The 15,456-nt window shown below is 44.6% G+C and overlaps 1 protein-coding gene across 1 annotated transcript in view; it reads left to right on the top strand.

The window, feature by feature from the left end:
- Window positions 1–4,718: 4,718 nt before the first annotated feature.
- The window catches only part of CDH15 (cadherin 15), a 48,684-nt gene continuing 37,946 nt past the window's right edge, over window positions 4,719–15,456 (top strand). The window contains exon 1 of the mRNA XM_066582972.1: window positions 4,719–4,833. Within this exon, the coding sequence (XP_066439069.1) occupies window positions 4,780–4,833 (54 nt within the window). The 5' untranslated portion in view covers window positions 4,719–4,779. The remainder of the gene's footprint in view (window positions 4,834–15,456) is intronic.

Raw genomic sequence — 15,456 nt, 5'->3', positions numbered from 1 at the left:
TCCTATATTATGAATTGTTATGTAGAGATGTTAGATTTTTTTGCTCACCCGAATGTGAACCGAGCATCATCCTGCAGAAGTAATGGTCCGCTGATCACTATGACTAATGCAGGTACTTTATTGATAGTGATTTTACACACTCCAGACCTGAACGCTACCAGCTGCTGTTATAATGAGTTACAGAAATCAATGGAACCCGTGACGGCGTGTTAACCATTTCTTTACAAACTGCACAATGTAAAAGCTTGTAAGAAAATCACCGATTCTCGTAAAAGATAAACTTAGAGATTAAGTTTAAAAAGTTCACAAAGTTTGTTAGTCTGCAAGACTTTCTGCAAGCGTCCTTTTTTGCTGGGGGCTGGGCTAGACTAAAAGAGGTGGTGCTTAGGTTGTTCTAGGCGGAGCTTAGCTCTGGTTGGTCTCTCATTGCAGAACAGTGGGAGAAGGTTCCTGCTGTAGACAGCTTTTGTGAACTGTACCACCTAGTGTGCAAAAGGTAGACTCTACGGCTTACACGTTTTTGATGGAGTTCATTGATTATATTGTATGTATCTCGTACAGTTGCTTTTAGTTCATTTTAACAATCCTTTCTACTAACCTAACCCTGTGCATGCATTTAAAGGGGTTGTGGAGTATTAGAAAAACATGACCGCCTTTTTTCCAAAAACAGCACCACATCTGCTTACAGGTTGTGCGTGGTATTGCAGTCCATTCACTTCAATGGACCCAAGCTGCCAGATACCATCCTGCTTCTGAAAGAAATTAGCCATGTTTTTCTAATTTCGGACAACCTTTTTAAAGGGCATTATAAGGGTCATCAAGTCTAGACAACCCGACCAATCTGGTAGGTCACCTTCACTCAATGCAGTTCCCTACAGCCAACTTAGCTGCCTTACACCAGCTGCACCCGACTAGGTTTGAATTGCGGAATCCATGATCATTTCCCACGCGGATGATTTGCGGCATTCCGCACCAATTCAAACCCATAGAGCATCCGCATGTCCGCTCACACAAGTGGACAGCGGCTGTGATTTTCTGCTCGCAGAAAAATAAAATTGCAGCATGCTCTATTTTTTAAGTCAATGGAAGCCGTCCCACCAGCGCCCCTTCCGCAATTGACATTGCAGAAAGGTCGCGGATTCCATGTCATCGCTAGGCAATGACACGGGAAAAGCAGGTGTTTAAAAAAAATCTGTACTGCGCATGTCCGACAGGTCCGATGCAGACCATCCGCAGTACAGAAGAGAAGACGAAATGACAGGTATGCGCGGACGCCAGCTGGGCACAGGGGCGGATTCTAAAGCGGGCTCCCGCATGCGGAATCCGACCCAGTGGTGTGCAGCCAACCCTAAGAAAGGGCTAGTTAGTCTCTATTTGCTGCAGGAGAAATTAAAGCTTATGGACACTTTGGGGGACGTTTTTTTCCCATAAATGTATGTATTTTGGGCTGACAATCATTTTGCAATTTGATTAAAATTTATGCACCACTTCTGCAGCTTCTACATATCACTGTATGTAGACACTGCAGTTTAAGTCTCAACAGGAGATCTGTCAGTGAGGCTGGACTGACGAGTTGGTTTTCAGCCCTTTTCTCTTCTCCGCTGGAAGTTTTCTCAGCCAATTTATGTCCACAACAAAGGGAAATTTTGTTGTTGTCATAGATAGCTAAGGTGCAGGAGAGGAGAGAGCAGAAGATAGTTGACCGCTAGAGATGAGCGAGCATACTCGCTAAGGACAATTACTCGAGCGAGCATTGTCCTTAGCGAGTACCTGCCCGCTCGGAAGAAAAGATTCGGGTGCCGGCAGGGAGCGGTGAGGGAGAGTGGGGGGGAACGGAGGGGAGAGATCTCTCTCCCTCTCCCCCCCCCCCCCCCCCCGCTCCCCCTGCTCACTCCCGCAACTCACTGCTCACCCGCGCCGGCACCCGAATCTTTTCCTCTGAGCAGGCAGGTACTCGCTAACGACAATACTTGCTCTAGTAATTGTCCTTAGCGAGTATGCTTGCTAATCTCTATTGACCGCACATCTACAAGTGCATAGCCTTCTCCACTGAAGAGTATGGAAGTTATGGAGACAACTGAGTGAGCGACTCATTTAGACTTCAAAGAGAGAGCCACGTGTATACATGGCCACCTCTATTCCACTAGATTGAGTCACCAAACAGCTATCGAGAAAGGAGGCTTATTAAGAACCACCGTACTCAAGGCAATCGCATCCTTCCGATCTGGCCATGCTCCATGGGACAACATCACTGTGCCCAAAGGCCGCGTCTTCGGAATTGTTTTATCTCTTTAGCCTTTTCTTTTTCTCTCTCGCTGTTTATCCCCAACTGTCTTAGTGCCTGGTAAGTGTGAGTCACTGAAAACAGCTGTCTCAGACTCTCCCATCTCTTTTATATGTAACTCTCTCATTGCTAGTGAAGGCTGTTGTGACAGCGACATTTAAGGTTGCAGAGAGATGGAAGTTCCCTGGAGATCCTCTTATCTTTTATCGTATTTTTCCCCTTATGTTTACCCCATGGTGACCACAAACTAAAGGGACCTGCACACTATCATCTGTGCCTGGACTTGACTGAGTTAACTAATTGAAAATTACCAGCCACGGTGATATCATCTGAACATCACGGTAACTGCAAAATCCGGGGTTTGTTCTGGATAACATCTGAAATTCCAATTTTCCCTTTAAATTTACATAACAGGATGTTAACACTTTAAGGGTCAAGGAGGCTTCATCTGTCCAGTGCTGAAGAGATCGCATCATCTTATACTGGGGGGGGGATTTCTTCTCTCAAATCAAAGAAAAATCTCAGTAAATATAAGCCCTAGTCATCCCCCATACTAAATATGTACACTATCCTAAAGTAATTGGACACCTGAGCAAGAATTAAAAGTAGTATTTATTAACATATATTAATACATAGTGGAGCTCCTTTCGCCCTAATGACATTGGATACTCACTGTGGTATACTTTCTACTAACAATTGATACACTTCAATTAGCATTTCCCTCCATTCATCCTGCAAATGACTGGTGAGTTCTCTCAAAGAAGATACATCGGCTCATTTAGAAGGTGCAAGTAGCTTCGTCATTGGATAGTTGAGCAATGGTAGAACATTCTATGGAGTGATGAATCACTGCAAATTAGATGGACGTACCTGGGTGTGGAGGAGGCCTGGGGAACGCCTTTTGCCTGAGTGTTAAAACAACAGTTATGTACACCAGATATTCTGTTATGGTCTGGGGATGTTTTATGTGGCATGGTCTTGGTGTGTTGGTTGTAGTGACAAGAACTATGAACACGGGGCTATACCTTGACATTCTAGATAATAATGTGGCAATACTCTGGGAATGGTCAGCAGTACTTCCAACAAGACAACATGCCTCGTCACGTTTGAGGATATGGATGTTCCATGATTGGACTGGTCTGCATCCCACTGAGCATCTCTGGGATGCACTGGAACGTCAGGTCAGGAAATATGAACAGTATCCATCTTTTTTGAGAGAAGTCGCCAGACATTTGCAGGATGAATGGAGGGAAATACCAGCTGAAGTGTATCAGACATTAGTAGAAAGTATGCCATGGAAAGTAGCTGATGTCATCAAGGCCAAAGGAGCCCCACTTAGTATTAACATATGGAAATAAATACTACTTCTAATTCTTGCTCAGGTGTCCAATTTGTTTTGGTAGGATAGTGTACGTTTATCTAAGACTAACAACCACTATGGGCATCAGCTTAGGGATGGTCACTCAGTTCTTTTGGGTCCCTTATATGACCACTTATTGCCCTGTAGAGCTATAGATAAGTTAGACCTAGTTATTAGATCTGTTTTGATGGTCGTATTTGATATCATCCAGCTTGCCGTAATGGAATTGTTTGCAGTGATGATGTAAGGACAGAGTGATTTTTGTGTTTAGGTAGAAGAGTTGTGTCTAAATGCAGGAAGTCTGGATTCACAACAGACATCTTGGGGATCATGCGAATCTCTAAAGTCAGCTCTTAATTAGTGTAATGGAGTTTATTGGCCAAAGTCTGTAGATCAGGTATTCTCATCAGTGTTATCCACAGCAGCAGACAACAGATGGCCCCTGTGGAAGAGCAGTGAAGCACACCTATCACTAGGGGGGCATGCAATCGCCTTGCAATTGAAGCTGGCATCTAATTTATACAGCACCACCATCTCCATTTTTTATGCTTTGGCACAAACGGGCGACTGAAATAAAGCGGAGATCCTTCGGCGTGAACTTATCAACCCCAGCAAGATTTGTCCCGTAATTTGACAAATATGTCAAACTGCTTTTTTTCATCCCTGCGATACATTGTTATGAGGGTTTTCTAAAAGTTTGGAAAATCCCTTGTGATGAAAGATTCATTAACGAGGCCGTCGTTCTTCGCAAGACCCTTTTTAACCCTTTCTTTATCCCATCAGGGAATAGGCAGCCTTGTCATAGTGATATTCTTGATCTGAAGACAGGTGGCATTTGTTACATTGCACATACATGAATTCTCCCACAAGAAATGAGGGGTCCCGGAGCCGGGAAGTGACCTTGAACAGAGTAGAGTCTGTAATGGGCACAGCTGCAGACCCCATTCCCCCCCTGTACAAACACACGGCGTACACCCCCAGCACCCCAGTGATTCCCCCTCCCACCCCACTGGAGTAAAGTTACAACTCGCAACACTTGTGCTGTCAGTCATAGCAGGAAAGGGAATCAGTGACACAGGCAGGCGCACACAGACCCTCGTCCTTCTCCCACAGAGACAACTTCATTCCAGGCAGGATGGAAAGAGGGATACTGCTGGCCATGTGCTGCCTGATGTCTGCCTACCGGCAGGTAAGAGTCCTTCTGCCCAATGTGGGCAAATACCCTGTGTGCACCTGTAGGGGTCAGACCTTCTTAGGTAGCCTTTATAGAAGGGGGCTGCAATAATAGGATCACTTTCCAAGTTTCTGGCAGAAAGGTATAAAATGAAAGTATTGTCTTGAAATCCCTTTAAAGTGCGCACTCAGACCCCAATTGAAGCAGTCATGGGCTGCACTCAAGGGTTTTCTACGGAGGACATGTTCTGGGAATCAGAAGGGTCCAACTGCCACCAGTGTTATCTTCTGATGTCATATTGCTAAGTTCCCCTTTAAGTGTATAAGCAGCCTTTAATAATAACATGTAATATATAAATGTGGGGATAAGTACTCGCTACACGACCGCTTGCAGATCAGCATATTGTTACTCCGTATTTAGTCCGCGTTTTACAGATTATAGTACGGTGCTAATGTAAATGCATGTATTTGTTCACATGGCCGTATTTTTCACGCCATATGCACTAATTTTGTCCGTTTTTTTTCTCCTTATTTGCATTCATCTGTATTATTTTCTATTGGGAAAATACGGATCTGTAATTGCCCTATAGAAAAAAAATCACTACCGCAAATACGAAGGCAAATACTGATGACATACTATTGTAGCGTCATCTATAATGCGTCCGTATTATGGATGTGGGACAACACGCTCTTCTAAAACTGGCCTATAAAACATAACAATGGAAAAGCAGATACTAGTAATGGCAGCAGTGTCTTGCCCCATACCGCTGGCTGATTCTATAGGTATACCGTGATGTGTTTATGAATGGGTATGGTAATTTTGGCATCCGTGATCGGCAGCCTAGATGGGAGCCCGTGCATCAGTGTTGTACTGTAAGTACTCATTGGAGCTAGGTTTATATACCAGTTTCTAGCATAAAAAAGTCACAAATTTTTGAGCAAGTGGGGATTTGGGTAAAATTCGAGACTTTTTGGCTTTTCTCACCAGCCTCGCAATTTTGTAAAAGGCGGCCAGGGCTTGAAGGGAGAGTGCATGACCGCCCTAAAACCAACAGATTTATGTATGATTTATGCCAGAAACGGGAGTAACTTACAGCAGATATGTATGCGCAGGTCGGATATGGTGTATATTTTAGTGTAGGCACACAGAAGTGCTGAGATGCGCATCCTGCACTGGGGGAAATTATACTAAGACCGCCTTGGGAAATGCCAGGCCTAGTAAATTTCTATTATGTTCGCACTAGCGTTTTTTTGGCAGATCCTGTTTTACGAAAAAAGCGGAACTGTACAAAATAAAGCGAAACAAAAATGAACAGAAAAGATCCATCAGAAGGATCCTTCAAAAAACGGAAAGTATGCTTTCCATTCATTCCCTTCTCACTTCCGTTTTACAGCATTTTAAAGCAATCAATTTTTTTGTACTGCTTAGCCTGTCTACATCCGTGTAACCGGAGATGTCCTTTTGATTGTTTTCCCCGAGTAGTAACTTTTTACGTGACCTTCCAGTAAGGCTGGGTTCACACAGGGCGGATTTGCCGCGGAAATTCCGCGTGGAATTTCGCCACGGCAAATCCGCCTGCGGACACTAATCTCAGGATTAGCCAGCCATGTGGACGAGATTTCTCAGAAATCTCGTCCACACGGGACGGCCAATCCGGTGCGGTAAGTCCAGCAGGAACCGCGGCTGCGGCTGCCGCTTTAGAATATGCAGCATGTCTGTTTATTTTCTCTTTCCGCTGCGGCCACGCTCTCCTCTATGGGACCGCCGGCCGCAGCGGAAGAGCGAACGGCCAGGCCGCTTCAAAGCCACCGCAGGTTTTTCCGCAGCGGTTCACCCGGCGGAAATCTCGCGGTTTTTGCTGCGGCCAAACCGCGAGATTTCCGTCGGGATTCCATCCCGTGTGACCCCAGCCTTATAGGCTTTGTTTATATTATTCTCTATGTGTTACGCCGGATTCACACAGACATATGTGCGCATGAAACTTTTGCAAGACTAACATGCAGAAAATGGAATGCATTGATTTCAATGGGTTCGTTCACAAGTGCATATTTTGAGCAATTGCGTAGCGCCAAAAAAGACAAAAACGCGGCATGCTTTAGAAGAACACATAAAAAGTCAGAGAGCATTAGTGCATATTTTTTTGCAAGTCCAAATGTGCAAAACCTGCGTGTGCAAATAGTACAGTAAGTCAGGAATCCTATCTTAGGGAGAGCACCTAGAAGGTGAGTGAGTGAGGAGACTTATAAGGCCATCCATGCTCCTCTGGGTAATATGCAAACAAAGGGAGATGGAACAATACCTCTGTAGTGCCACCTATTGGAAGGCAGCATTCCTGCAAGTCAATGTTAGACTCTTTATACAAGCTTTGTAACAATGACTGAGAATTGAAAGCCAAGCCAGGATTCCATACACAGACAGCTGTTTCGGGATATTTGCCCCTCATCAGTGTGCAGTAGGTTTCTGGCTTGGCAAATAAGTACAGTAAAATAGGCCAATGTGCGTGCAAAAACACAACTTTCATTCCTCAAAAACACGCTCTTATACACTTGCACTCGTGTAAAGCTGGCCTTAGAGATTACTAAAAGTTGTTAGAGGATGTTCCACTCAACAGGAATGAGCTGTACCCCATAGAAGCCCAAAAGGTTTATAACTTAAAGATGAACTTCTAGGTTAAGACATAGCATAGAGACCCCCAGTGTACTGGAGCTCCGTACTCCCTTATGTAAGAGCCAGGGGCATAACTATAGAGGATGCAGGGGATGCGGTCGCACCCGGGCCCAGGAGCCTTGGGGGGCCCATAAGGCCTCTCTTCTACATATAGGGAACCCAGTACTATGAGTAAAGCATTATAGTTGCGGGCCCTGTTACAGGTTTTGCATCGGGGCCCGGGAGCTTCAAGTTACGCCTCTGGTAAGAGCGTTATATTCTAGCCTCCAAGTAGAAAAAGACACAACATGTTCAGCATTAAAAAAAGGTATTCCTATGTCAGACCACCATGGCTGATATACAAGCCCAGCGCTGTGCCCTGGACTGCAGGAATCACAAAGCAGGCCATGGTGCGCCATTTTTATAAATGCAATAGAAGTCAATGAGACTTATTGAAATAGTGTAGAATAGAAAGCTACATTGTTTCCGTAACTCGAGAACTATGAAAACACCGTAGCTCCCTGTAATATTCACATATGTGTAATTTACGTAAACAGTGTAAGGCTACCTACAAATGGTGAGCACAATATCGGGCCACGAAACTCTGCATGATATCGCATTTGTGAACATGCGATTTACCTGCGGATGCGAGGCGTTTTGCAGGCAATAACGCCTCGCATCACATCTGTGAAATTCTGATCCTCTCACACAAGTTTTATGCGCGATCGAGGATCGGAAGTGTTCCCTTTCATGCACACCGAATGGCATGTGAGAGCCATGCGATGCATTAAAGCTCCTATGGAAATCAATGGGCGATGCGTACAGAGGAACGCGAAGAGATAGGACATGCTGCAATGCGGTGCAGGAAAATATCGCTTGTGTTTGACACCATTCAAAAGAATGTGATTCATATTCATGCGAGATTTGTGCGCCTTGCAACACACAACACTCGCGCGAGTTTCACAGCCGCCTGAATCCGGCCTAATGGCCTATTTAGACCTCGCTACTGGCTCTGTTTAGGGGTCCTATCAAGGGTTCTTTTTAAAATGCTCAAAACAGTACTGCTAGATGGAGCCTCACTTGGTCACTAATGAATATTGCTGATACGGAGACCAATAGGTCTCTGTTTCAGCAGGTTTCCATTCAGTTCTGGCATTTTGTGCTGGAAAGAATAGCACAGCCCTCCACAGGATTTTAAACAGAAACCCTGACGGGACCCCTGGATGGAGCCAATAGCGAGGTTTGAACCCTTAGACTGACCGCTCAGCTTCATCCATAACCAGAGGCGTAACTTAAAGCTTCTGGGCCTCGGTGCAAAATCTGTAACAGGGCCCCCAACTATAATGCTTTTTTCATAGTACTCAGCTCCCAATATGGAGAAGAGAGGCCTTATGGGCCCCCTGAGGCAACCGCATCCCCTGCACCCCCTATAGTTACGCTCCTGTCCATAACTCCCGACCACTGCAGGTCACTGTATACAGCCAGGCCGGGGGCCAGAACTAGAGAGGGTTGGGATCGGCAGCTATCTTATTTTTATGGCATATCCTATGAATATACCTAAAAGGTCTTAAATGTGAATACCTTTTAAAGTAATGGGCCTACTAGATGGTTTGGAAACAGAACTCTGTGCCCACAGGTTCTAGTAGAGCGAGGGTGGCTTTTCATGGGCCGACAGACACCTGAGTTATAACTCAAAAGAGCGATTATGGGTGACTGTGGTCCCGTGCCAACACGGGACTCAACAAAGAAAATGAGTGAGAATCGCTCACCTGTCTGAGTCGCTCACCTAAAAAGCAAGAGTCTATCGGCCCACGAAAACAGGCAGTCGTTCATCTGTTTACTCAGAATGATGGAGGCGGGCAGCTGGAAGAGATCTCCGGAGAGGTGTGCTGTGCCTCCATTCACCGAACGACTATCGCTCCTGTGCGAAAGCAGAGTAACGTAATCGTCCCATGTAAAGCCACTCTAAGGCTCGGTGCTCACTGCATTGGAGTCCTCCATTAAAGCTACATGTTGGAACATTTCTTGATTACTCCAATTGTGGGGAAAACAAATGTATACCATGCGGTTTACTTTTTGTTTTTGCAGTGGCCCTTTGTTTAGCACAGTACAGGACACTTTTGGCCTCCAACAGGTGCATAAAGCCCCACAGATAAGCTTGACATAAATATGTCCATCTAGGATGGCCACACCCCCTTCTGGCAAGCCATTACCCCTGCTTTTCGGGAAAGTGGCATGAGCTGACGTAGCAGTTAACAAGTCAGTACTAGAGATGAGTCAACGTGCTCGTTTAGAGGAATTACTCGATCGAGCATCGCTTTTTTCGAGTAACTGCCTAATCGGGCGAAAAGATTCGGGGGGCGCCGGGGGTGAGCAGGGGGTTGTGGTGGGGAGTGTGGATGGGGGGGAGAAAGAAAGAGCTATCCCCCGCTCCACCCCGGCGCCGCCGAATCTTTTCACCCGAGTAGGCAGTTACTCGAAAAAAGGGATGCTCGATCGAGTAATTGTCCTAAACGAGCACGTTCGCTCATCTCTAGTTACTACATTTTTGTGCAAGTGCAGCTTACACAAAAATGTGCCACTTTTTATGCCCGAATCTGACGTAAAATGCTTTATAAATTTCCTAAAGAACCTGAATTCATAGAGGTGCACTGATTCCATATAGCTGCCCCTCCAATCCGCCATCCAAGACGGCTGCAGCAATTTTCTAACTAACTAATGCATACTCTGTACTGCTCTCTGATTGGCCAGTGCTGTTATCATGAGTGGCAGGTATAGTGCATTAGTAGTTTAAAACTACCAATGCACTGTGGGGATTAGGTAGTCTGAAAATTGGAACCACCCCATCTTGGGTGGTCAAAAACAGAACCTAGAAATGTATGCCATGTCGGACTTCTGAGAAGGTGCATGAAGCTTCCGTATGCCTCTACTAAGCCTGGCGTCAGAAATAGAGTTTGTAAACTTTTTCATGACCTGACACCCCTTTACATGGAACCCATCATCAGGTATGTGCTGCCTGAACTATAGGCATCATGAATCTGGGACAGATATGCGCAGTGCCCCCAATCTGAGTGTTATTCTGAAATGCATTTAAGAATAAGCACACTTTGATATTTGCCCGTTGACTCGGTAATGGGGCTTTTGAGTCAAAGGTGGGCCGCGCCGCGTTCTCCCTGCCTGCAGCATGTTGACTGACAGCTCTCTCCATAAAACAAAAGCTGTCACTCTGTATAATGCAGGCAGGGAGAGTCTGGCCCGCCTCTTCGACCCATTTCCAAGTCAAGCAGGAAAACTTCAGAGTATTTATTTCCCGCTTCCATATAAGTAAAACATATATTAGAATATTCTGCAACTTTCTAATTTCCATTTTATTTCAAGTTCTCACTATTTTCAAGATCTCTGCTTTCTGCCAGGGAATGAAAATATTTTCGTTTACACCCAGAGGTTGTGCGGGGCTCGTCGCAGTGTATCAGTTGCATAGGATCAGCACAGGCCTTTAGCCTCCTGGATGCACACAAGAATGCTTCTATTCCAGATTATTGGAATTTTGCTCTGTACTGTATAATATTAGCGTGTGGTTAGTCGGTTGGTGATGAATGAAGATCTACTAGTGACAGCTATGGCATTGCACTGAGTATGTCCAGATGTCCACCATGATAATTCTTTAGCACATATCAGACTGTCCTAATAATTTCTCCTTAAAGAGACAGCGCGGGCATAAATAACACCTTAGTGATGTATCTCTGCATCCCCCGTGGTAGCGGTTTGATTAATGGGAATCTTTATGATAATTTTGGTGTCTCTCACAGCAGCCTGTGAACTGAAACATATGTAACTGTGCTTTTATCTGTCTGGGGAGATTAATGATCGCTCTTCATTATGATACAATCAGCAGACGAGAGCCCAGCACGCACTCGCAGCTACTTACACTGGAAATGACACAGTTAAAATCAATGTAATGATTAAACGACGACACTGCTCCTTTATACTCGTGATTAAAGGCGCATTATGGAAAATGCGGAGGGGAGAATTCATGGTGAGAGAAGATAGAAGATCGTACTCTGCGGTGGTGGGAATTGGCTTATGAGCAACAGACGGGATAATAAATGGTCCCAGGCGCTCCCTACACATGAGGGATCACCGTATCAGAGACATGAGCACCTGAGTAATGGCGAATACATAACAGGGTTCATCACTATCCAGCACGCTGGACTATTGCACCATCTAGGCCCATAGTTTGTAAGAAAGCTTTAAAGGGTTTGTCTCAGAATGTTATCCCCTATCCTCAAAATAGGGGGTAACGTGCTGATCAGTGGGGATCTGAGTGCTGGTGGCTGTGCAACTCTGTTCCATTCACTTCCATTGGAATGCCAGAGCCAAGTTCGGGACGTACTGGCGACAAAATCTTGAGATCATACTAGTCCCAACTGTTGAACCAATCAGCAAGTTGTTCCCCATCTTGTGAGACAAGAATACCCCTTTTAAAGGCCAGTAAGCAATTTATTAGGCTCCCTGGAAAATGTTGTATCAGGCTGGTTTCTCAAGTGAGGTCTCAGGCATGTAAGTCACCTTAAGGAAAATGGGGAGACAACACGAAGTCTTGGATGTGTTAAGCTGTTGTTCTCTGTTGTCTGTCAGTAAGATGATCCGTATGTCTGGCTCAGTTGATATGTTCAATCCATGGCCTGGTAATGGATATTTGGGATTTCCCAGTATTGTCTGACAATGTGGAGTATGTGCATCTTCAAACATTAAAGACCTGTAGCTGTCATCATTAAGTCTTTATGGCACTATGATGGACTGTATAGAAATGTGTCAGGATTAGGGGTCTTCCAGGACAGTATCTTAGTCTTTGTTCTGTAGATGGCCACAGTGTAAAACACATACCGTATCATGCTAAGCTTGTGGGTACAGTGCAGTGTCTTTGTACATTTATAATTTTGATACCAAGTATGAGACAAATGTATATGGCGCCACTTAGCTCCTGCTGGTACATTCAAATGATAGTGCTTCTGTTAATGGGGAAAATCAGGGCTCTTAGTAATTATCTTATTTCTAGGACCAGCTGAAAGGATGCCTTAAACATCCTATACTTGGTGTAGTATGCCTCCATTAAGAAACAGAAACTACACTATCACACCTAAAGCAATTGGACACCTGAGCAAGAATCAAAAGTAGTATTTATTTCCATATGTTAATACTTAGTAGGGCCTACTTTGGCCCTAATGACATCGGATACTCTCCTTGGCATACTTTCTGCTAACGTCTGATACACTTCAGTTAGTAGTTCCCTCCATTCATCCTGCAAACAGGGGTTCTCTCAAAGAAGATGGAGGCTGTTCAGATTTCCTGATCCGACATTCCAGTTCATCCCAGCCATGTTCAGTAGGGTTCAGGTCAGACTCTGTACGGGCAGTCCAATCATGGAACATCCATATCCTCAAACCAACGTAAAACAGCATTGGATTTGTGACAAGGTGTGTTGTCTTGTTGTAAATATGGCTGACAATTCCCAGAGTATTACCACATTGTCAGCAGTGTCTAGAATGCCAAGGCAGACCTCTAGGTTCATGTTTCTTGTCACTACAACCAACAGACAGAGATCATGCCACGTAAAACATCCCCAGACTATAATGGAACCTTCGTCGTTCTTAAATGTTGGCATAACACATTCCGGCAAAAGACGTTCCCCAGGCATCCTTCACACCCAGGTACATCAATCTGATGTGAAGATGGAGTAGTGTGATTAGTCAGTCCATTGAACATTCTTCCATTGCTCAACTATCCAGTGACGACGATCCTTGTACCATTGTAGACGGGCCGATGCTTCAACAAATATATGCAAGATGAATGGAGGGAAACACCAGCTGAAGTGTACCAAACATTAGTAGAAAGTATGCCACGTAGAGTATCCAATGTCATTAGGACCAAAGAAGCCCCACTAAAGGTCCCCTTACACGGGACGACTGTCGGACAAACGATGCCCGACACTCGTTCCTGTGTCTCCACACTTTCGTACTTCTGCACAGGAGCTAGCAGAGCAGGCTGGGTCACAGAGCGGCCAGCAGGGGGACGGGGCAGTGCAAGAGATTTCTCTCCTCTCGCTCCCCTGGTCCTCTCCATTGAGATTACACAGCAGCCGGTCACTAATGAACGGCGGCAGTTTAAACTGCACGAGGGTTTCTGTCATGAGTGGAATTCATGCTCCAAAGCTGGGTCCATTGCACGATGGACATTCAGCAGCAACTGAGTCATCCCGTTAACTTATAATGGAGTCCACTGGGTTCCACCGCAGTGCATGCTGTGGTATATCAGTAACAAACACATGCTCCAGCACTCATATACATTTTATATCTGCATACAATTGTGCATCTGTTGTTTATAATAACTGCAAGGTTCTTAGCGCACATTTTGATCAAAATATGTGGGTCCATCCGCCACGTCCAGGCGAACCATATTGGATGGGTTCCTAGCACTATAGACACCTTTCTTTGGGCTAAATAGGTGCCAAATGAATTGGAAAGCTGGATACATGGCTATATACACTTACTAAATCACCTAGAACAGATGAATGAATGAAGTGTATGGCAGGTGTATGCAGCCAGTCATACACAAGTGTACATGTAACAAAAAACAAAGTCAGCACTTTCAACAAATAAATTAAATATGAAGGTACACATAAGATATGTCTGCGAAAATTATAGTAGCAAAGGCAAGCTTCAGCACTCATACACAGCTAATATCTGCAAATAATTGCACAACTGTCCTTTATTCTAACCACATAAAAAAGCAAGGTTTAGCACACATTTTGATCAATATATGTGGGCCCATCCGCCAAGCAAACCTCATATGACCAGATAACTGTCTTCCCTATTCATTTGGAGGCTTTTTAACCCATAGAGAAAGGTCTATTGAGCTAGGAACCCATCCAATAGGGACTGGTGATAAGTAGACAATTTATGGGGCTACTAGACCTTTGCCCAGTGGCTGATGCTGCCCCAAATAAATGTTGCCTGTCATACCACCATGTTTGGCCCGTTCCACTTGGCTGTATTTTAAGTTCTATTTCACATCCCTTTCATGTTTCCACTGAATTAAACTGATATCAAAGCAATGTGAAGGATACATTAACCAAGAGAACGGACGTGCGACCGCACCCTGTTTTTCTACTCTACTCTCTACTGTGAGCCCAACACCGATCAGAGGGATACAGCAAAGGAATCTGTGACAGCCATGAAATGTCAGGAATGTTTTGCATTTGTGACTCAGCGAGGACCAAATGGTTCTTCATTTAGCCATGGTATGGATGCCTCATCTATCTGGGTCACAGCGAGGATGGATAAGACATATGATCTCATGGGAATTTATAAGAAAGGATCACCAATGGCCTGGCTCTTCATCATATACATACATAATGTAATATTATATATAAGGTTATATATAGCACGTTTGATACATTATTATGTGGAATCAGTAGCTTCACAAAATTTACCCAATTCTATAATTTATATACAGCTTTTACATTAATTTGGTTATGATGATGCATACTAGGCTGTGGACGTGATGAGGCCAGGGGCTTTATCAACAAGGCAAAATGTATGGCTGCCAGATGCCCTCTGTGGATAATGGATAAACTGGTGTTGGTTATGTATCTACAGTATATACACTTATTGACAATAAATAAATAATGTAGCCAGAGAGGGATGTTGGATTACTGCAAAACGTGGCATGCAGTCACATCTCAGGTGGATATGTAGATGATTACAGTTGTGGTATGATTAGACACTGGGTCTTGCCACCAAGGCTGTAAAAGTGATTTCCTCGTTGCCCTATCAAAAGACTCCCAGAGGCTACATTTGTGTAGTGGACCTCTTGTTGAGAGATCGTTGACTGCTAGACATACCTGTATGACATACTCAAAGACATTTTGCCCAGTTAACTGACTTTGAGAGGGGCACATCATTGGATTAAGAGAAGCAGGATGGTTGGCTT

Source organism: Eleutherodactylus coqui, chromosome 11, assembly GCF_035609145.1.
Source record: "Eleutherodactylus coqui strain aEleCoq1 chromosome 11, aEleCoq1.hap1, whole genome shotgun sequence".
In the NCBI taxonomy this organism is placed as follows: domain Eukaryota; kingdom Metazoa; phylum Chordata; class Amphibia; order Anura; family Eleutherodactylidae; genus Eleutherodactylus; species Eleutherodactylus coqui.
This window is presented reverse-complemented; position numbering and strand designations above follow the sequence as displayed.